The 23,650-nt window shown below is 36.1% G+C and overlaps 3 protein-coding genes across 3 annotated transcripts; all 3 read right to left on the reverse strand.

Moving 5' to 3' along the window:
* Positions 1-619: 619 nt before the first annotated feature.
* LOC107548845 (uncharacterized) lies at positions 620-3,194 on the reverse strand. The gene is made up of 6 exons (XM_016229667.1): positions 3,105-3,194; positions 2,748-2,796; positions 2,113-2,457; positions 1,738-2,031; positions 1,569-1,652; positions 620-786 (listed from the first exon to the last, which is right to left on the reverse strand). Exons 1-6 carry the CDS (start codon positions 3,105-3,107, stop codon positions 629-631), a joined length of 933 nt encoding a protein of 310 aa, XP_016085153.1. The 5' UTR covers positions 3,108-3,194; the 3' UTR covers positions 620-628.
* Positions 3,195-7,963: 4,769 nt separating this feature from the next.
* LOC107548829 (uncharacterized) lies at positions 7,964-12,878 on the reverse strand. The gene is made up of 6 exons (XM_016229651.1): positions 12,870-12,878; positions 12,613-12,763; positions 12,026-12,385; positions 11,632-11,913; positions 10,585-10,665; positions 7,964-8,444 (listed from the first exon to the last, which is right to left on the reverse strand). Exons 1-6 carry the CDS (start codon positions 12,876-12,878, stop codon positions 8,311-8,313), a joined length of 1,017 nt encoding a protein of 338 aa, XP_016085137.1. The 3' UTR covers positions 7,964-8,310.
* A 1,500-nt stretch (positions 12,879-14,378) lies between these two features.
* LOC107548830 (uncharacterized) lies at positions 14,379-15,909 on the reverse strand. The gene is made up of 4 exons (XM_016229652.1): positions 15,846-15,909; positions 15,293-15,616; positions 14,864-15,139; positions 14,379-14,702 (listed from the first exon to the last, which is right to left on the reverse strand). The coding sequence occupies exons 1-4, from the start codon at positions 15,907-15,909 to the stop codon at positions 14,590-14,592; spliced, it is 777 nt and encodes a 258-aa protein (XP_016085138.1). The 3' UTR covers positions 14,379-14,589.
* Between the last annotated feature and the right edge of the window lie 7,741 nt (positions 15,910-23,650).

Consider the following 23,650-nt stretch of genomic DNA (forward strand, 5'->3'; position numbering starts at 1 on the left):
ACTTGAGTTGGGTTTTTTTTAAAAAATAAATATTTGTGTAATGTTAAAAAAAAAAAAAAAAAAAAGTATGTTCAATGTCGTATGAATGTGCATAGTATGAATGCAATCTGGATGTAGGTACTATAGTCGCCATGTTGTCATTACCATGGGATTTACCAGCATTAGTTGTGTCACTGCCATTCACAAATCCTCTCCTGTGGCCTCATGGGATAGTAAAGTGTCCATCGTATGCACACCTCAGAATATTCTGGAAGTATTAGGTAATCCAGGTACTTTTTGCCTACTCTTTTATGAGTACTGTGAATTCAGACATACATCTTTTGTCACATACTGTTTTTGCCTATATCGTAGGGAAGTATGCGATTTTGGATTCAGCTGTGTCTTAACTAGTTTGACCAATAGCTGTTAGCCAAGAAGTAATCGTGTTACTTTTTTGATTCAAATTCGGCCAATCAACCTTTTTGTAACTGACTTAAAAAAGTTATGACCAGTCTTGAAGAAAAAAATGTGATTACTTATTTTTTAAGACAAGTTTAAGCAGTTCATGCAACTGGCCTCATTACTAACTGTTGTTGTATCAGTGTAGTGAAGAAGATCACACAAATCTGACATTGTGCTCATTCAGTGTTTATTGTTCAAATGATCGGGCAACAGCAGGGCTGCATAGGACTGGATGATGGTCACCCAGTGTTGAGTACAGCATCTCAGACTGCAGGTGATCATGGAGGACAGGCTCAGGTGTGAAACTCATTCCTACATGAGACACAGACTGCTGACGTGCTCTTTCTGGAACAAGATAAGAGCAGATTTATACACACAATGATGAAGGTTGATCACATATGAGATGAAATTAACACCCTATAACAACATCAGTACATATGTGGGCACAATCAGGTTCATATAACACAAAAGTTCTGTCATGACACTCTAGATCAGTGGTCACCAACCTTTTTAGGCCCAAGAGCCCTGACTTCGGCCTTTATGAAAGACAAGATCTACCTATTGAAAAATTGATAGAAAAAGACATCCCAGATTGTACTTCAAATTTGAGGCCTTTTACTTTGTATTTTAATTAATGCGCCGGTCAGTGATGATTCAGAATTCAGATTTCGAAACTTTTCTCAAGACAGTTCCCTTCAGTGATACATTAATATAACCCCAGAAATGTAATGCATTTTTGTACTTATTTTACTGTTATTTTCGGGATCTACTGGGACAGTGATGAAGATCTACCAGTCGATCGCGATCGACGGGTTGGCGACCACTGCTCTAGATGATGCAGGCTAAATGGAGAATTGTCATGACAGAACTGAGGATGTTAAGGTTTACCAGTAAAACCAAGAACTGGTAATAAGCGTGGGAGATTTGTGACTCACTAATTTGCACTAAGGGAAGTTACTTAAATTAAAACATCGCTTGATATCTGATGAAATGTTGCTTGTATATTACTCAAGACACTTTTAACAGTCTTTTTTTTTTTTTAGCAAAAATGGATGTAAACAGTTTACGTTTCAGAATGACATTTAAATCAGAATAAACAAATCATTAGCATAAACACTGAGACTTACTGTAATGTTTATGTATGACTGGAGTGATCAAAAAGACAGTCAACACCACTGTCAACAGGACAAACACTACTGTCACAGTTACACCTACGAGACAGAATAATTGCAAAGGCCTCAAAAATACAGTATATAACACACTGAAATAAGAAATACGTAACAGCTCTAAACTTACCCCCAGTTTCGTAACAGACAGAACTTGATAAATTGGCCACGAGTGGTTTGTTTAAGGACGAGTGGTTTACCCAGCAAGAGTAGATTGTATCATTGAAGGTTTGTGGTGGTATTATAAGGTATGATTGCTGACTAAAGGATCCATTGAATGATTTGTTTGAGTATGAGCTGTTGAGGACGTCTCCGTCTCTGATCCACAACTGTTCAAGTGAATCGTGGTAAAATTCCACAGAGCACAGAATCATGGGAGATCCATCAGGCCTCTTCACACAGGACAGAGACAAGGCGGGATACACTGCAAATAGTGAAAGGATTCATACAAAATTATTATCAAAATAATATTATATATTACATTTTTTATAAAGAAATGATTTACCAATAACTTGAACTCTTTCTACGCCCAGATCCACTTGAGGTGGTTTTGCAGTCCTCCTCACAGTACAGATGTATATGCCGGTATCCTTAATACGGAGATTTAATAGCTCAAATGATATTTCCTCAGCCTCTGGAATCCATATGAATCTGATGTGATCTTTACAACTTTGTTTTTGCCATGAATTCAAATGTATGTATGAACACATGCGTGCATGATTTAATGCTTGTAAATCCACTGTCATGATTTCTGTGTCATCTGTTCGGCTGTAGTTGCATCTGATTTTGGCAGACTCTCCATGATTGACAAATAAAGTTGTAGTGTGATTCACTGCCACATTGCCAAACACTGAAAAACAAAGACAGCAACAACTTGAATTTCTCATGGCAAGCTGCGAATTGCCCATTTGGGTTCTCTTTGTACAGGTGCTTCCTGAGGAAGGCACAAAATGTATTTATGAAATATTTTACAACAAGAACTTGACATTTTTATGTTAGAGGAAATTTCATGTCTTCATATTGTTCAGATTGAAGCGTATTAGCATTAATGCCTAGAGATAGTGTGCAAATTTGGTTTGACAGTAGAGTTTGAAGCATATTAGTATTAATGTCAAAAAAGATAGAAGACATCTGTATTACCAAAAACGGAAAACAACAGCATCCACCCACAACAGATCAGACTTAAACACTGGGGGGAAAAAAGACACATTAAACAGAAATGTCATTTGAAATATACAATTTTAATCAAGATCTTATGTATTAAGTAATGCGATTCAGTGGTGCATATTTTGTATTGGTTAATTTAACACTGAAATTCAAGAAGCTTTTAGTTTATTAGTTAATTTAATGCACTTTTTTGTATACAGTAATAGCTGCAGTTTTTCTGACATAAGGACAAAGCAAAAGAAAGATCAAACATTTTCAACTTTCAACACATTATATTTACATTAAATCTAAAATAGCTTTCAGTTATCTTCAGAAGAATCATACACTCACCATCTCTCTTTCCAGGGAAAGCGCTGTGTGTGGCTTCTGCCTCACTGTTTTGCTGAAATGTCTTATTGAGGAAACTAGGTTGAGGCGATGATTTCCTCTTTAAGTAAACCATCAGTCATTAACAACTGACAGTAATACATCATCTGGATCCCATCAAATTCCTTGTATATTTCATTATACATTTTAAAAAGAGGAAATGACTAAAAACATTCTAACAGTGATGGACTGATTCGATACTAGACAAAAGTTAAAACAAAACAAATAAGAACCAAACAAAATCTTACACCCATGAGCATGATATGTAGAAGTATAAATTATTTTCATTTATTTATTTCAATTGATCCTACAGTTGCATGTTAGCTAGATGTGTGAGAAAAGATTTGCATCACATCTCTATATGTACTTGTCAACCACAAACACTTGGTGGGCAAGACTGGGAAATTTAGTTTCAGGCTTATGACGCACCATGTGTAACCTGTGAAAACAACTAGCATACGCATAGGAAAACAAGTTTACCAGTGCCTAGAGATGTGTGAGATAGTGGCAGTTTGGTTTGACAGTGGAGTTCAACAGGACACAGAGATAATGTAGTGTGACATTTTGGTTTGACATTTTATTTATTTAGAAGAAAATACATAAATTTAATTTGTAAATAAAACACAATTTTATTATTAGTCCAAAAGCTCCCACACAATGCTTAAACACAATGAAAGCACAGTTACCCCAAAATACTAATTGTAAGTGCCTTATTGTGGATTCTCAATTATAAACAATAGAGAAAATTTGCTTTACAATCATCACACATTGTGTATCAGCAAAACCCACTTTAGCACACTTTCGCCTACATGTTGCCTTTGCAACAACTGCAGGGCCTGTCTGGCATTAAAGCAAAGGTTATGTAAGCCGGAGTACTTTGTTTTTATAAAGACAAACTTCTGGCTGTGGATTAGTGTAGACATTATTACTGAACACTTAGTCTGTTCTCTTTCTGCCTACATAATCAAACAAACCTGTTTAATGTTAGCTTATTTCAGTTGTTAAGTAACTCCTACATTTTGGTGGCAATTAATGAGGCTTTCACAATGGCAGTTTAGTTCAAAACAGAACACGGTTTGCATGAAAAACTAGTGACGTGAAAGCTGTCACGCACACCGTGTGCACCATGATACCAAAATAGAGACGACCTGTAGGAGGTGGTCAGCTCAGCAAGTCGAATCTTGTTCAGGAAGAAAAGCAACATAATGATGTCATTAGTTCAACAAAACAACTGTGGAGGATGAGAGTGATGAATATTTCATAGAAGATTTGAGGTGCCGGGAACAAACACACTTGGATTAGGACAGCAGCAAATGTGCCCGTTGTGAATTGTTTGACGAATGTCCAACTAAAACATTCAAGATTTAAAAAAAAAAATTTTTATGTTCCACAAACAATGTGTAAATAGTGTTTTTGTACTCAAGTTTTGAGAAAGTTATTAAAGAGCAGACAACTTTAAAGGAAAATACTATTAAAAGTTACTGGAAAAAATGTTTGTTCACAGCTTTGAAAGAACCTTGCCAGAACATTAGCCAGATATCTGAGAACATTTCCTGTTAGCTGGACTTACACAGTTTTGTTTTTAGGTGTTGTTCTGAAAATATAAAATGTCTTCTTTAAGATTTTGACATCATGGTGAAAGAAAGCAGAAATAGACAAGGAAGGACACTGATGTATTTAGACGGAGAGGCGTTTGAAGGAAACAGTCATTATTTACACCAAATTCTTGACTTCTTTTTTTTAACTGCTGAACTATTTCTTAAATTGCATTATTCTAAAACGCATTAATGAAGTAAGACTCTACAAGGTAATTGTTAACTAAAGTTAACACATATGATTTTCGTCAGGCAGGGAAGTAATGATTTTTGGATTGGATTGTACCAGTATAACAGATGTACAGTGTAGCAATGCTCTGAAACAAAGGGATATACCCAATGTCCTGTAGACCTCATTTGCTGCCTCCACCAAAACCTCTCTTATAGATCAACATCTTTATGCTCTCATTGGGCAACTGCACTTAAAGAGATGAAGTGGTCTGGTTATTTTAACCACACCATGTGGGAGGTTGTAAAGATATGTTGAAGCAGGTGATGCATCAAAGCTTGATGTAGGTCATTGGTAAACATGCAAAGGCAGTACATGTAAAATAAATAAAGGTTTAATTACTTATGACCTCTACTGCCTGGGTTGCATACCTTTTTGCTGCACTTCATAAGGCTGTCATAGGAAGCTCTTTGAAAGCTATTTCCACATGATCATTTACATAGGGGCTATATATGAAGTTATAGCTACACTGTTTTTTAACATAGACATGATATTCAGAGAGCTCGATTATGAGTGCGATGTGGCTTTATTTCCGTTAACACAGAACGCATTTTTGCATTTAAAAATGCAAGAGGGAGGGCAGATGAATGGGGGGAGGGTGAAATGCAGCATATCAAAGTTTTTTAAAAGTTGATCTTCAGTTTGGCTAATTGAAACACTTTGTTTTTAGAACACTGTGTCATGCATGCGACCCTGCAAAAGTCTCAAGCGAGAAGTCTAATGCATGTTTACATAGAAATGCAACAGAAAAGCAGCATAGTGGAATGCAAAAACACGTTCTGTGTAAAATGGCCACTTGTAAAATTGTGCCAGGGTACTGAATGATTAAGATACACATTGATTTGAAAAACTATTATTGTAAATGTCTTCAGTCAGTCTTCAGTCAGTCATTTCTTGGCTGCACGGGACTGGATGATGGTCACAAGTTGAATAAAGTGTCTCAGACTGCAGGTGATCATGGAGTACTGGCTCAGATGTGACACTCACCACAGCAAACATTGGGTGCATCTCATTCAGCTCCCTAATTCATTAATTAGGGCACTGATCAAGCAGTTGGCCACTTCAGTGGGTTTTCAGTCGCAAAATCCTTCCAGTGCACCAATGCACGGTAAACCCAGGGAGTATCGATGCTCACTATGCTCTATACTGGGAATTATGACACGTGATAGATGATTTGACACATAGGCCTATGCACACATCACTAGACAGGTAGTGAACACATCTAGTTACATTTATAATTAATATTCGGCTGAAATGTTGTAAGGATATGTAACAATGGGACAGAGTTCATGCAGGACAGAGACAAGGCGGGACGCACTGTGAACGGTGGAAGGATTAATACACAAATGCAATATTACTACATAAATCATTCAGATCTACAGTATCTATCTATCTGTAATGTTTTTTTCTTCCTGATTATAAAGAAGTGATTTATCAACTCCACTTGAGGTGGTTTTACAATCCTCCTCAGTACAGGCGTATGTGCCGGTATCTTTCATTTGAAGATTTAAGAGCTCGAATGTTATTTCCTTAGTTTCTGGAATATATATTAATCTGCTGTGATCTTCACAATTTTGTTTGTTCCATGTATTCCCATGTAATAAATATGAACCCATGCGTGTATGATTTAATGTTTGCAGAACTGTCATGCTTTCTGTGTCGTCTGTTCGGCTGTAGTTGCATCTGATTTTGGCAGACACTCCATGATTGACAAATAAAGTTGTAGCATGATTCATTGCCAAACTGCCAAATGCTGGAAAACAAATACAGCAACAACTTGAATTTCTCAAGCCAAGCTATAAATTGTACATTTAGTTAGAATATATTTGTCATATTTTTCATAAATGTATCTTTTTTTTTTTTTTTTACTGAAAGCTGAAGACATGAAGTATCCACCAACAACAGATCAAAGAAAAACACTGAGGAAAAAAGAAAGAAAAAAGAGAAAAAATGAAAGTCACATAGGTTTGTAACAACATGAGGGTGAGTTAATGAAGACAGAATTTATGTTTTTGGTAGAACTATCCCTTTCGGTACTTTTTAAAATAGAGTGATATGAATAACTACTGTTTTAATATAACAACTAAAGCAAAAGATGCTTTCAAGTTGCATCATATTCATATTTATCTATAATTGTTTTCAAATAACTTTATATGAAACATACACTCACCATTTCTCTGTCCATGAAAAGTGTTGTGCGTTGCATCCTCCTCATGTGCTTTGCTTAAGTGTCTCATGCTGTGAAATGGGTTAAGGTGGTGATTTCCTCTTTAAGTAAAGCATTGATTATGAACAGTCGACAGTAACATATCTGAATCCCATCAAATACCTTTTTGTATTTATTAGACATTGTACAAAGAGGAAATTAATAGAAACATTCTAATAAATGACTGACTCATACATACTGTAAATACAAACATTGAATAAAATAAATAAGAACACAATCTAAATTTCCATTTAGACCAAATCAGAAACATTTCATTTCAGATTTGTGAGGCACCCATGTACTAAAAGGAGCAAAGTTTGTAAATATATACTGTACATTTTCACTAAATAAACCATAGGCATGTACTCACAATAGAAGATAACTTTGCCCCAACTATGGCCATTATAAAGTGATATAGTGATTTTTGCATTTTTCATTGTAACCCAAAGTTGACCAGAGGACAGATGTGAATAAGTGTGAAATTATTTTCTGCAGTTTAGTTTGACAGCAGAGAGGCTTTGACACAAAAGACATACAATGTGTGATTTATTTACAAGTAATGAAATATTACAGTATAATTAGCCCCATACAAAAAAGAAAATTCATACAACAAAAAGTGCACTCTAAAAAATGCTGGGTTGTTTCAACCCAATGTTGGGTCAAATATGGACTAACCCAACTGTTGGGTTAAATTTTGGTTACATTTTTAAATGAGCTTTTTAACCCAACAGTTGGGTTAGTCCATATTTGACCCAACACTGGGTTGAAACAACCCAGCATTTTTTAGAGTGCAAAGATACATTTTAATAATGCCTTTGCATTGTATGAAAGAAACCGGATATGAGATCCTTGCTCATTATCATAATTTAATTCTGTTTAATTTAGAAGACATAATAGTTTAGTGCACCTACAGTGCTTAAACACAACGAAAACAGTTACTGATTGTTTAAAGTGCCTGATTACAATGTTTGAAGTCAGTGAAGGCATTGTAAACAATACAGAAAGCTTTTGCTTCACATTCGCAGTGCACCATCAAATATCTTCGCTAAATCACTTAACACACTTTTGCCTACATCATACTGCCTTTGTAAAAACTGGGCCGATCTGGCTTTAAAGCAAAGGTTATATAAGCAGCAGCAGTTAGTTCTCATAAATACACTCTTCTGGCTGTGGTTTATCATTGGACTGTGTGTTCTGACGGGCCATGGCGAAACTGAAGTTCTCATAGACTTTATTGCTGAACACTATAGATCCATTTTCGTTTTGCTTTCTGCCTACAAAATTAAACAGACACCAAGTTAGACAGAAAAAAACCCCAGACAAATAAAAAGAACACAAAACAGAAGCACAACATAGTTCCTTTTCACAAATAAATTTTTTTAGGTTAATTTAACATATTAAAGGGGTCATATGATGCGATTTCAAGTTTTCATTTCTCTTTGGAGTGTTACAAGCTGATTGTGCATAGATAAGATCCCTGAAGTTGCAAAGACTAAAGTCTCAAAACCAAAGAGATATTCTTTATCAAAGTTAAGACTCTGTCACGCCCCCCTAAAACGGCTCGTTCTAACACGCCCCCACATATCTACCTCACTATGTGGAAATATTTGCATAATGTGCCCAAATGTGCACGCAAAGAAAGAAGGCGTGGTTTCAGTAACCGCAGTTAGTGTTGAAGCAGCCATGTCAGGGAGACGCTGTGTTTCTAGGTGAAAGCAAAAGCACTTTATTTGGCCTTTCGAAAGTAGATGCATTTAGGAATCTTTAAGATGACTTACAACAGAACAGCAATGCATTTTATGGACGACCGTTTCGTGAACCTAGGAGAGGAGGTAATTCTGACTTTGCTATGACAATCTGGCGCTTCTGAATCAGCTACTGTTTTGTTATCAGTTTAAGTATTTGCTATTGACTGTTCAAATGCGGAGTTTTGCGCATCGTGTGTGTGTGTGTGTGAGAGAGAGAGAGAGAGATCACAGTGGAGTTGGCTGTCTTAACCGTGGCTTGTGTACTGCACACATACCAGCTTCATCACTGTGTCTGTCATGCGACTCTGTACCCTTTCGGGCTCTGTCTTTACATTTATTTTGAAAGATGAAGCTTGCGATTATGGTAAGGGGTGTTACATTTCCGACGAGTGCTTGCGGTGTTCGGCCAATCACAATGCACTGGGTCAGCTGGCCAATCAGAGCAGACTGCGTTTGAGAGAGGCAGGGCATAGAGGACCTACAATAATGTACAGTATTTGAAAAATTATGTGTTTTTTGAACATTAAAGCATGTCAACATATTCTGTTACACCAAATACACAAAATAATGATCTTTAAAAAAGCATCAATATTTAATGTAATTGAAAATCTAAAGTTAATTTACTGAAATAATGCCTCAGCTGTAAATGCATATAAAAATACCTGTTCTATCTCTTTTTAAACAGTGTAGATATATCTTTTTTATGATAATGTTAGTGTTACTGCAGTAACTTGCTGGTTGGCTGGTCTCATCTGGTTTAAGCTGATCTCCCAGCCTGGTCAAGCTTGTTTTCAGATGGTTTAATCTGGTTGGTCAACAGCCCAACCAACTAAAGAAGTGGTCAAAGCCCCTCTGAAACAAGCCTGCAAACCAGCTATGACCAGCCCTGAAGACCAGCTAAACCAGCCAACCAGCTGAGGCCGATTTCAGTTGAGAACGAATAGACGTTTGCTTTTGTCACCATCTAGTGGAGGTCTATAAAAATAATTTTTCAATGTCGACTAGTAGGCCTCCGTATATTGCCTTTATATAAAGTTTTGAGGGATCCGTGAGGACTATAAATACATCAGTAGACAAATTTACTGTACCTGTTTACCTTCCCTATGTAACTGGCTACTAAAGGTATTGCTTTCTGTTTTTGTTAAACTGTGGTAACTTGGTGTTAGCCATATTCCCTAATGAAAATAAGATATCAATCCAGCCAGCTTGTTGTTCTTAACTGGATTAAACAGGTCTCCCAGTCACTTCAAGCTGGTTTTCACCTGTCCTGCTGGGTGGTTTTAGAGGGGTTTTGTCAGCTGGTCAGGCTGGGAGACGAGGAAGACTAGATCGGCTAGGACTAGCAATCAGTCCTACCATCTTTTAGCTGTTTTGGTTCACCATATGCTACAAACAGACATGCAATGTTTTTAATTTGAGATATTTTCCTGAAAATATAAAAATGCTGTGCCTAAGATTTTGACGTCACGCTGACAGAAAGCAGAACTAGACATAGAGAAGGATGCAAATTCTTGCCTTCTTTTTTAACTGTTAAACTATTTCTAAACATATGACGGAAAAAAACTTTCATCATATGCAGTTTCCTATTTTTATCAGTCACAGTTATTTAATGTTATTTATTCTGAGTTATAATAACTGTTAAATAATCAAACATAATCATACTCACATTTGCAAATAACAACGGTAAGGATGATGCAGAGGATGAGGCCTGCAGCAGCACTGCATGAGATGATCAGCAGCTGGACAACTGTAATGGTCATAAACGGGGTACGATCAGATCATGAACATCAGACAGATGAATGTTTGACAGACAAAAGGAAAACAGCAACAATCTCAACTGATTGGACCAAGCAGTCTGCTAGAGAGCATCACAGTGACTTTCCTAATGGAACTCAGAATGCTATTTCTAATTTGTACTAAAATTAATGTTTGCTTTGTATTTTTTTGTTTTTACTAGTAACAATACAGATTGCTTGACAGAACTGCTTAAGAACTTCAGAAACATTTTAAAAAGCTGTTATTAAGTATTTGGAGGTACACAGGTGTACACACATATCCTTCACCTCACATATGTGACCCTGGACCACAAAACCGGTCATAAGTAGCACGGGTATATTTGTAGCAATAACCAACAATACATTGTATGGGTCAAAATTATCAATTTTTCTTTTATGCCAAAAATCATTAGGATATTAAGTAAAGATCATGTTCCATGAAGATATTTTGTAAATTTCCTACCGTAAATATATCAAGACTTAATTTTTTATTAGTAATATGTATTGCTAAGAACTTTTCGATTCGATTTTCTCAATATTTAGATTTTTTTGCACCCTCAGAGATTCCAGATTTTCAAATAGTTGTATCTCAGTCCAATATTGTCCTATCCTAACAAACCATACATCAATGGAAAGTTTATTTATTCTGATGTATAAATCTCAATTTCACAAAAAATTTATCATTATAACTGGTTTTGTGGTCCAGGGTCACATACGTATTTTAGTCTGGTTAAATTCGAAGTCCATTATTTAAACAGACTGTTCTATATTTCTAACATTTAAACAAGTATGTGTGTGATTTTTTTCTTCTTCTAGCAGTTTGGCACACTGAAAGCAATTTAGGTTAGTGTAAATTTGCTGAATTGTTACGGATAGTGGTTTATTACATGAAATATTATGCTCTAGTTTGACCCGGTTAAAGTGATAAAATTACCCACCTTTGTCAGAATCACTCTGTGAGGGCAGGTGTATACTTCTTTGAGTTTGGGTGTCTGAGTAGCTGGCGTAACAGGTGATTGTGTCTCCATCACTCCAGTCAGGTTTACACAGACGCAGCTCACTGTTCGTGGCATAAGATTTGAATGGATGAAGTGAACTTTGACCCTCTCGGCTCCAGGTGAAGTTCACCAGCTCAGTCATCAGATCCTCCATAGAGCAGAGCAGATGGATACAGGTGACATTACTGCTGTTCAGTTTCTGCAGAGACAGATGTGGACGAACTGCAGCGGAGAGAAATGTTATGATGTTCAGATGCTTATTACTGACATCTAGGCTAGATGGTTTACAAGAAGTAAACAATTAAAAACATATTAATATATGAATGACACTCACCTTCAACTTGGAGTGTCACATTTGTGGTATTGTCTAATGTTGGTGGTGGTATTAATCTTGTTGTTTTACAGCTGTAATGACCAGAGTCACTGAGCTGAACTTTTTCTTTACTTAGTGTAAAATACTTGTTGTTGAATTTGAAATGAGGAATGCAGTCTCCAGTGAGAGATCCAGTAATGTTATTAATAATCCATTGACAAATAGTTTGTACTATTTGTACTGTTTGTACTGTGAGGTTTGTAGTGCTGTTTGTACTATGTTTTGTCCACTCTACAGAAACTTGTACACTGTCATTAGGGGGTGAGTGGCAGGGAAGATAGACAGTTTCTCCTTCAATTGCTCTGAAATCATTCTCTGCATCTGTGGATTGAGACACATTTCAGTGTAGCTGACAACAGAATGTTGCCTTCAATTACACAGTACATATATCACATCCACTGTGAAAGAGATCACAGAAAATGTACCACATATAAGATGTTTTTTTAAAACTTATCACTGGGATCCTTGTTATTAGTCAAAAAATTATGTAGTACAAGTCACAACTGAGAAATTAGGCTTTGCTTTAAAACAGAACTGAAGTCTCTTACCTGTATGCGTGAGATAAATTAAAATTAAAAATAAAAGACAGTTTGTAATCCACTTTAAAAACATGTCGATGCGCTCAGAGTATGTGGAACTTCTGCACACGAACACACACTCTTGAGTGATGAACTTCCTGGCCATGTGCCCTCCTACAATCTAGATCACAAGTAAAAAAAAAACAAAAAAACAATCCTACTTCCGTTGGTCAAACAGTCAGAGATCCACTTTGATACAAATTGTGCTTGTTTAAAATGAACATTACCTTCACCATCATTGCTCGCCTCATTTTCTTTGTTGATGTATATTTGATGGCATAGAGGAAAAGGAAATAAAGAGTACTGGTAACATTTTTAAAAATGCATTTTATTTTGAAACATGGAGGGATGTAAGAACATGGAGTCTGTTTTCTGTTTTTCAGAGGTTCTTCTTTCCACGTAAAAGCATTCTTGAAAGGGAGACCACCGAATTTCACAATCCTCCTACTAGTACAGACAGAATCGTCATGGTCTTAATGTTTTGAGGGGGCACCAGAGACAGTCTAGCGGTGCAATTTTGGTTTAGTATGTGAGGGAACCAGGGGTGTAATAAACTAAAAGTGAACTGAACTTGACAGCCAATGATCACCATGTATTTTCGTTGTATAGGGGAAAACAAAACAGATTTCACATTTTGATAACTTTTATAAATGTCATAGATAAAACTTTGTTATCACTGTGATAATTACCACTACATCCAATTCTATACTTTTGAAAACCTAAGCTAATACTGTCACTGTATTCTGTGTTCCATTGTGTGTCTTATAATGATGGATTTAAAACCGTTGCTTTGCAGAACTGAAAGGGTAAAATGCACCATATCTTCATGTTTTGTGATTTAGAGGCTCTTCTCTGTGGCCTGTGAGACAGAGTTCTGTGTTCATGCTGCTGTACTGAAGGACACGACTGGGTCAAGCTAAAGAGGCTGACATTTAAATGGATACATGATAAAAATCTCAATAAATGCAACTCTTCTGTAGTCTGACAAATTAATATATTGTTTAAAAAAAAAAAGACACTCCCAAACACTCGCCTGCAAAAACTCTTCTGTTCTGTACAACGACAATTAAAACTACATATTTTGTCAAAATAGTAATGAATTTGCAGCACTAAAGTATTATTATCTACAATAATCATATAATGTAATTATTAACTGTAAAAATATTTTGTTTTTTCATGAAGGAAGCATTTAAAAAAAGGATCTTCTGAGGGTGATTAATGGGCCTCTTAAAAGGATAGTTCACACAAAAATGAAAATTATGTCATCACTTACTCATCCTCATGTCATTCTAAATGTGTATCTAGTTTCCCCCTCTTCTGTGGAACATAAAATATTTAGAAGGAATGTTTTGGTGATCATTGACTTTTATTATATGGATAATAATTCAAATTTCTCAAAATATGTTCTTTAATGTTTTACAGAGAAAGTAAGTCTTACAGATTTGCAACATTACCATGGTGAGGAAATGATGACAATTGTCATTTTTGGGAACTATCCCTTTAAATGAGGCAGGACACCATATTTAGAGCACCAAGTCATATGACACCTTCAGCTTTCATTTTAATAAAAAAGCTTGGTTTTATGCATTTGTTGGACAAGAAAATTTTTTGTATATAGATGCTTATTTAGAAGTAATACTGAGTACATAAAACAGAAATATTTAGATTTTAACAGCACAGTCAAGGACAATGTGCTTAAAGTTCTAGGAAACAAACAAACAACAAAAACAGCCATGTCTAAGAAAGCGTAATCCAAAGCATCATAAAAAAGTATAATTTTTAAAAAATATTACAGCGTGTTTACTCTTCTAAAGCTCTCATGCTGATGGTCCAGGGCAGCAGGTCAGACTCTGCAGGACGACACTAGTCTTTTACAGACACTAAATTTAGTTCACATTCAAATCAAATTAAAAGTGGACTAGAGATTCTAACCAAATCACATGTACATCAGCTGGAGGTCTTATGTTTGGACACGCAGAACATTATCCAGATGAAAACAATGCAGATGATGAAGAAGCTGAAAATGGCCATGCAAACAACTGGAATGTTCTGTTCGAGTTCTGGAAGAATAGATCTCAGGTTAGTTATTTATTTTATAATTATGAAATCATTTTAATTTATTTCCTTGGAAAGTTTAAAGGCCATTGAACAGCATTGCTGAACTGGTATACTTTACTCTAGTTTGTCCTGGTTAAAGTAATATGTAGTTAAAATGACCCACCATCTCTCTGTGAAGTGAGTTGTATACTTTTGTGTACAACGTGTGCGCTTGAGTAGCTGGCGTAACAGGTGATTGTGTCTCCGTCACTCCAGTCAGGTTTACACAGACGCAGCTCACTGTTCGTGGCATAAGATTTGAATGGATGAAGTGAACTTTGACCCTCTCGGCTCCAGGTGAAGTTCACCAGCTCAGTCGTCAGACCCTCCATAGAGCAGAGCAGATGGAAACAGGTGACATTACTGCTGTTCAGTTTCTGCAGAGACAGATGTGGACGAACTGCAGCGGAGGGAGATGAACAACACCAGCATGAGCTCAGGTAGTGACTCGGTTAACATTACTACATTACTATTGTAGAGAGGGACCTCTAGGTGAAGGTCAACAACAATCAGACATTTCAAATAATTAAAAATGTATGAAAGTTACAATCACCTTCAACTTGGAGTGTCACATTTGTGGTATTGTGTAATGTTGGTGGTGGTATTAATCTTGATGTTGTACAGCTGTAATGACCAGAGTCAATGAGCTGAACTTTTTCTATACTTAGTGTAAAAGACTTGTTGTTGAATTTGAAACGAGGAAAGCAGTCTCCAGTGTGAGATCCAGTAATGTTATTAATATACCATTGACAAATAGTTGTGCTGTTTGTACTATGTTTTGTCCACTCTACAGAAACTTGTACACTGTCAATAGGGGGTGAGTGGCAGGGAAGATAGACAGTTTCTCCTTCAATTGCTCTGAAATCATTCTCTGCATCTGTGGATTGAGACACATTTCAGTGTAGATGACAACAGAATGTTGCCTTCAATAATACAGCAAATAAATCACATTTATTGTAAAAAACAGAAAATCTTCCACAATTATTAGGTCCATCACCGGGATCTTTATTATTAGTCAGTTGATACTAAGTCTCAAGTGAGACATTACATGAAACTAATTTGATTTACATTAAAAGGGCAAAGGAAACAGAATTGATGTCTCTTACCTGTATTTGGGAGAAACGTTAAAGTAAAAAATAAAAGGCAGTTTGTAATCCGTTTTAAAAACATGTCGACTGAACACTTCTATGAGCTGTGCTTAGTGTGTGACACTTCTGCACGCAAACACCCACATTCTGAGTAATGAACTTCCTGTCCATACATCCACCCACAATCTGATCAATGATGTCTTTCATTTTTGAGTGGACTATCCTTTTAAGGGCGAATGAGGAAGAGCAACCCTCATGGACATTATGTATATACAGCACCAAGTCATATGACACCTTCAGCTTTCATTTTATTTAAAAAGTTTCAAAATCAAAATATCTAAATATTTTTTGTTTAGTGATGCTAATTACACAGACAACAGAGAAGTAGGCCTATTTGCGGTTTATTATACATCATACCACATGTGAGTTATGTATTTAACATATGCATACAGTGAAAATACAGTGAAAAATAAAAGACAATATATTATAGTAAGAGAATGATTTAAGTTCTTTCCGATGCGCTTATGCTGATGGTCCTTAACTGCAGAATGAGACACAAGTGTTTTGCAAACATTGGTTCAAAGCTAAAAGAACTTATGAAATGTTTCAAAAATAAAGATGCATTTCTCATCCATAGGTTCAATAAAAACAGATTTGTCAGCTTGGTCTTTTCTGCTTAATAACTTAAGCTTATATTCAGATCAAATTAAATAGAGATCAGAGATTCCAAAAAATGGCACAGTTTTTACTGAATGGCAATGCATATTTAGATCTTATTTTTAAACAGTCAAATTTTGCATATATCAAATGTGCAAAATGCAGTTTGTCTTACATTGCAATATGAAGAACAACATCCAGATGAAAACGATGCTGATGATGAAGATGCTGAAAAGGACCACACAAACTGGAAGATGGATCTCAGTTTGGCCTGCTGGATTGGTTGATATGTTAGGTTTATTTTTTATTGACATTTTTATGGTTAGTTTGTTTATTTAAAAATTGTTTTTTAATGTTTACTTTAATTACATTTAATCATTTGCTTTTGTAAAATTAAAGTTCAAGGAAAATTACACACATCCATCGACAGTTTTATCATGTTTGGAATATAGTGAGTTCCAATTAGTGCTTCTATATGAATAACCATTTTCTTTTTTTCTCATTTTAACATCACTCACCTTCATGATTGAAGTCAAGCTTAATGTTTCTGCTGTACTGTGTTTGTGCGCTTGAGTAGCTGGAGTAACAGGTGATTGTGTCTCCATCACTCCAGTCAGGTTTACACAGACTCGGCTCACTGTTCGTGGCATAAGATGTGAATAGATGAAGTAACATTTGACCCTCTCGACTCCAGGTGAAGCTCACCAGCTCAGTCGTCAGACCCTCCATAGAGCAGAGCAGATGGATACAGGTGACATTACTTCAGGAGCCTGATTGAGACGGTGTGCCACACATCACCCGCGATGACGATCATCGTGTCAGGACCGCTTCCCACGTATCGACGAGGACACGAAAGGTTCAGTAGACTTTTTGCTTTAAATGAATGGTTATTGTCATGGTGTAAAAACAGAAACTGCTCTTTGTTAATAATTGGAATCTTTTCTGGGAGCGTCCTGGGCTTTTTTGCGCTTATGGCCTGCATCCCAGCAGAGTCGGAGCGGAACTCATGTCGGACAACATCTCCAGGACTCGCACCATATGACTAGTAAGTCAAATCTCAAATAACTGCCCTGATGACTTGTGTTCTACCCGCATAAATGATAGAAGTACTTGTGCTGTCCAATCTATAAAGACTGTGTCTGTTCCTCGAATAGTGAGGTCAAAATATAAATTTAATGCAGGATCTAGAAAAAAATCTGATCATGATTAAACCAGAAAAATTAAAAATAAATGAACAAAAACAATTTTTAAAGTTTGGGCTCCTAAACATTAGATCACTCTCACCCAAATCAAATAATGCATCTCATAATCTTGTACTGCAGTTATATCTGATCAAATGCATATTTTTATTCTTTAGTTTGGGTTAAACAAATAAATTTCGCTTGGTTGGAACAGCAGCTACACTAATTATGTCTATTTGCTTCTCTGTTTACCAGAACACCAGAGAAGAATTGATGCCAACCCCTCAAGAGGACCTCAGATGATGCCAACCCTGAAACAACATACAGAACTACCACATTTTGCTATAAGTTTGATTGCATCATATAATAATTGCTGTTAATAGTGTTCATCGTCTGTTTTATTACGTCTTAAATAGATTTTTCCGTACATTTCTGCCATATGTACATTAACTGACAGTCACCACCGATAAACTACCACTAAATATTGTAGAAACTTAATTTGCTGTAAAGTTGCTTTGCAATGATTTGTATCGTGAAAAGCGCTGTACAAATAAACTTGACTTGACATTACTGCTGTTCAGTTTCTGCAGAGACAGATGTGGATGAACTGCAGCGGAGGGAGATGAACAACACCAGCATGAGCTCAGGTAGTGACTTGGTTAACATTACATTACTATTGTAGAGAGGGACCTCTAGGTGATGGTCAACAACAATCAGACATTTCAAATTAATACAAATTTATTAAAGTTACAATCACCTTCAACTTGGAGTATTGGACATGAACTTTTGTCCGATGATGGTGATGGTATTACTCTTGTTGTTTTACAGCTGTAATGACCAGAGTCAATGAGCTGAACTTTTTCTATACTTAGTGTAAAATACTTTCTGTTGATTTTGAAACGAGGAACGCAGTCTCCAGTGTGAGATCCAGTAATGTTATTAATATACCATTGACAAATAGTTGTGGTGCTTGCACTATGTTTTGTCCACTTTACAGAAACTTGCACACCGTCATTAGGGGGTGAGTGGCAGGGAAGATAGACAGTTTCTCCTTCAGTTGCTCTAAAAAAACCCCCACCTGTAAAATGAAATTTAAAGGTAATTCAGCTCAACTCTTTTTTTTTTATAGAAAATATTTAGTACTTTTTTCCCCAAAAAACTTTCTTCTGTATTTATCTATTATTTTTTCATTCAGTGTGCACAAGTAAATAATAAACAGAATTAGTCTTCAATAGACTAATTGTTTAGACTTTGTTTTCAAGTTTAAAATATATAAAAATATTAATAATAATAATAAAATTCACCACAAATATCAGTTACTCACCCTCACATACACACAGCGTGAAGCTGAAGATGATAAGAATCAAGTGGTAAATAGCCAATAAAGGCATCATTGTAGTCACTGCATGCAGAATCTATACTTCAGATTTACATTGCTGGTTCCTTCACGTCTAAATGAATGAAGGCGGTACCTGTACTGTATATCAGAGTGCTCTACCGCCAACTGCACTAGTCTAAATAAGAGAACCACAGAAGCTCTTTTTGTGTTATGGGTATTTTACCCTTTAGGGTTAAAAAAAAGGGTAATCATTAGTATTGATAACAACAGTGATAAACATTATTTGCATTATTGTTATTATATTATGTTATTATTATGAATTATTTACAGCCCCCAAATTAATGTAGAATCAACAAAGTATCTTAATTTAATAAATAATAATATTTTTTAAACAAATAAAGAAAAAATCAAATTTAAGTTTAAGTTGATGTTATTGCTAGTTTTATCAAAAATTAAATCACACCATCATCATCATTGAAAATATTATTCTTTGATTGAATTGATATTTCAAATAATAATCCTTTTTAATTAATAAAATATAACTATGAATAATTTTAATGCCAAGTTATAAAATGAAATAAAATGCAGCAAAATTAAAAATGTAAAAAAATAAACCCCCCATGTCTATCAGTGACTTTCATGAACTGAACGCAAGACTGCAGGCACACATATTCATATGTATGTTACTTTAATAGGTGTTTAAAGAATAACATTTGCGTCAGCAGACAGTGTTATGACATAAGACTCAGTGAGAAGGGCAATGGCAAAGGGGTCCCTCTCTACGCAGGGGATCAGTAAGGCAAGGCTGCATCAACAACTGGGCTGTAACAATCAGATCCATACATTGCATCATACAGTACTAGTGACAATTATCAGATCAAGCACACAAGTATAAACTCCTTAGAGGAATCAAGAACAGGATCTCGGGTAAGCGTTTAAAAAGACGGCACCACAACTGCATCTAAAGCCATGAATGTACATTCTTGTACAGAGCAGAGAAAATCCTCATCGTTGACAGGGTGCATATTCAAGGTTATTAAGACTCGGAACGAGTTGAGAAGGTGAAACGGAGAAATGTTTGGCAACTGATATCTGTGATTGCTGCTATTGCATGATTCGGGTCTAAATGCGTAAAAGTGAAAGATATTTGATGTCAGATATAATGGTGGCAGTTTCACTGCACACTTCGGAGGTCAGGGTTTGTGTCTCAAGGATGACTGGAAGTTTTTACAAATTATTCACGTAAGGAAGCAGCTTAGAATTCCTCCATATAAAGCCACCGCATACAGATTGACTGGATTGGAATTAGAAAAATACAAGTACAAAATCCATTACATTCAAGAGACAATCTAGCACAAAAGGGTAATATCATAATCTTTATAGCTAATATAGGAATTTCTGTTTCATAGAGGCATTTTGCTAAGAGGCATCTTCTAAATAGAAAAAAGAGGGGTGAACTTCATGATGGGGGCATCATGGGATGGGATCAGATTCTAAAGATGCATCATGCAGGGGACGTTCAAATAAGCCATGTTATCATTCAATGCATTATAATTCTCGCTAGCAATGACAATTTGTTAAAATACACATATTTCCCCCTCTGGATATGCAGGGGTCACGATAAAGAATGACAATCATGAGGGGACACTGGCGAGATGGGATCAAACTTTTAATTCACACAAAAATTTGATTCCTGCACCCTTTATGCAGCCTCATGTCGTTCTAATTCAGAATGACTTTCTTGCGTAACACAAAAATGGAGACATTTTGAAGAATGTCCATGCTGCATTTTTCCATACACCAAAAAGCACAATAAAAGTATGTCTTTTCTCCACACAAAACTATTTTATGGCTTCAGAAGACTTGAGTTGGAGTCATATGAAACACTTTTATGGTGTTTTTGTCATTTTTACATTGTGAAAAGTGCAGCATGAACATTCGTCTAAACATCTTTTTTTGCATGTTCCACGAAATCATGCAAATACTGGAACATGAGGATGAGCGCATGGTGACAGAATTGTAATTTTTGTGTGAACTGTCCGTTTAAGAACGTGATGTTGTTTTGGTATGGGTTTAAGGTGCAAATATTGTCTTTCTAAAATAGGTATTAAAAAGGTGCCAACATTTTGCACACCACTCTCACTGCAGGTTACTTCAGAGGAAAAACCATCAGAAAAGATTAGAAGAATTAGTTGTGCTGATAAAATACATTTGAAACCTGAAGACGGATCCACTGGCTAAGCTCAGCGGAATAAAGCCTGGCTCTCTGCATCATGAAATTTCCCTTACAGACTTTTCTTTGGCAAATGTCTGAGAGAATCTGTCTCCTGGTCGCCGGGAAGAACTTCAATTGCGTCTGAGGCACATTACGCACCAGGGAAGACGTCTTACGGTAACTTCTTGTGAACGACAAACATTTGGGACGCGGATGAGTCACGTCTTTCATGAACAACAATCCTTTGAGGAAACATAATTTTAAGCTGCGATCACATTAGCGATATTTCAGCGAAATTTACTGTAAATTTTGTAGAAATATACGAAGCAGTATTCACACAGAAACCATCTTTAAACCAAGCGAATTTGCAGTGAATTTGTTTAGGGAACGTCTTCGCATTCACGCAAAACTCTAGATTGTATGGATTCTTATTTAAATGACGAGTTTGCTTGCGAAATTTCGCTGAGGTAAATGTGACCGCATTTTTAGTCAAGGTGGACAAAGTTGAACTTTTCGCAAGGATTTTTCGTCAAAATTAAACATGGCGCCCACTATAACGAATGCTGAAGAAGGGATCATTTACGATTAGATGCAATTCAAATTGTCCATAATGACAATCAACTGATTCAAAACAGCTGAGCAGGAGGTTTAGTATCTTATTATTCATAATTCTACCCTACTATAACTTTTAAAGTTTCATAGGTGGGGCCATACAGGTGATTTATAAAATTTGCTTAATAAAATCACACTTATAAAAGTGATTTGGACCTGATTTTTCAGGTAAACATCAACAGTATGTCTCACGACTGCCTCAGGCACAATTACAGCCTACAAGCTTTCTATTACTTAAAATACACTGAGGTTTAAACCCTTGGCTTGGAACAAATGCGTCTATTGTATAAATAACAGGAAAGGGGAATATTCAGACACAGATCTCGCGCCCCACCACGCACGCCAGACATAGGTCACATGCAGCAATGCGGTTGTCTCGCACGCGCACGTCCACAAGCAGGAACTAACTAATCATCTAGAGGCGGTGCATTCTTTATCAGTGCTTGCTGGCTTAACAGGTAAGCATAGGTATATATATATATACATATATATATATATATATATATATATATACAGTGGGTACGGAAAGTATTCAGACCCCCTTAAATTTTCCACTCTTTGTTATATTGCAGCCATTTGCTAAAATCATTTAAGTTAATTTTTTTCCCTCATTAATGTACACACAGCACCCCATATTGACAGAAAAACACAGAATTGTTGACATTTTTGCAGATTTATTAAAAAAGAAAAACTGAAATATCACATGGTCCTAAGTATTCAGACCCTATGCTCAGTATTTAGTAGAAGCAACAACAGTCTCGATCCAGTACAGCACACCTCAGGAAAGGCTGAGGTTTCTAAACGAAACGTTACGAACGAAGCGAGGAAAAACAGCGCCCTAAAGAAGGTGGTCTAAGGAGAACAAATTAAATACAGTATTTCGAAGAAGTACAAAAAAACCTTATTAGTTATAAGTTCATAAATTCACAGACATGATCATTTATAGAAGAAAAATCGAAGCAAAACAAACAAAAGAACATCAATCGTCTTATTAAAAAGGAAAAAGCTGGACTTGAACAGCGAAAGAGTGTGCGGCTTTTAAACCTGTGATCTGGCTTATAGCATTCCTTCATTTATCTAATCTAGGCTCCCTACGACCTCAAGAGGGATTCAGGAAGCAGAGTCTGAGGTTCGAACCAGCCCAAGAACCCAGGGAGCTGACGTGTATTGCAAAAATCAGTTTCGAAGCAGAAATGTTTTCCAGTAATATATCCAAACATCCTTAAAACAAGATTAAATTACCTGAGAAGCAAAACTGCGCAAGATAATACAAGAATAAATTGAACAAATCAGTTTTTGAATGAATCCGTTAAGCAGAGGAATCATTCACATGTTCCTTTCTCCAATTTGTAGGCACTCACATTTGAATAAAGACTTGTTTTGATTGTGAACACCACTGGTTTTTTAAGATTCAGTTAAGTGCAGTAAATGATTCAGAACTTCCTCATAACTCACAAAATGACATTTGCCTGTCAACACTTACTGGCATAATGATGCAACCTGCAGAAAAGCTCCCTGAATGAATCAGTGAAGAAAAAACGATTCACTTCAATCAAAACCCCACCACTTATCTGGAATTAATCTGATTTGTCTTTCTTTTTCAGTATAAATTAAACAAAATGTCATGAGGTTTTTGTTTTAAAAAAGGGAGAGGAAAGCCAAACAAGATTTTGCTTCTCAAATAAACTGATCTGGTTTGAAGACATTTTTTAGATATGTTCATGAGACAAACATACTAATAAGAGCATGATTTTTTGCAATGTGTCATTGACACAGCACACAATCTGGTTTAAAGACCAGAACATGACCCTGCAAGGGT

This window comes from Sinocyclocheilus grahami, unplaced genomic scaffold (genome assembly GCF_001515645.1).
Source record: "Sinocyclocheilus grahami isolate Dianchi unplaced genomic scaffold, SAMN03320097.WGS_v1.1 scaffold356.1, whole genome shotgun sequence".
Classification (NCBI taxonomy): Eukaryota; Metazoa; Chordata; class Actinopteri; order Cypriniformes; family Cyprinidae; genus Sinocyclocheilus; species Sinocyclocheilus grahami.

Excerpts from the sequence above, each read along its gene's own strand:
- LOC107548829 (XM_016229651.1), bottom strand. Across the intron at positions 12,386-12,612 it reads AATTTATCTCACGCATACAG|ATGCAGAGAATGATTTCAGA; the intron begins GTAAGAGACTTC and ends CTCAATCCACAG. Across the intron at positions 11,914-12,025 it reads TGTGACACTCCAAGTTGAAG|TTCGTCCACATCTGTCTCTG; the intron begins GTGAGTGTCATT and ends TCTCCGCTGCAG.
- LOC107548830 (XM_016229652.1), bottom strand. The coding sequence starts at position 15,909 with ATGTTTTTAAAACGGATTACAAACTGCCTTTTATTTTTTACTTTAACG. Across the intron at positions 15,617-15,845 it reads AACGTTTCTCCCAAATACAG|ATGCAGAGAATGATTTCAGA; the intron begins GTAAGAGACATC and ends CTCAATCCACAG. Across the intron at positions 15,140-15,292 it reads TGTGACACTCCAAGTTGAAG|TTCGTCCACATCTGTCTCTG; the intron begins GTGATTGTAACT and ends CCTCCGCTGCAG.
- LOC107548845 (XM_016229667.1), bottom strand. Across the intron at positions 2,032-2,112 it reads AGAAAGAGTTCAAGTTATTG|TGTATCCCGCCTTGTCTCTG; the intron begins GTAAATCATTTC and ends CACTATTTGCAG. Across the intron at positions 787-1,568 it reads AGTCATACATAAACATTACA|AAAGAGCACGTCAGCAGTCT; the intron begins GTAAGTCTCAGT and ends ATCTTGTTCCAG.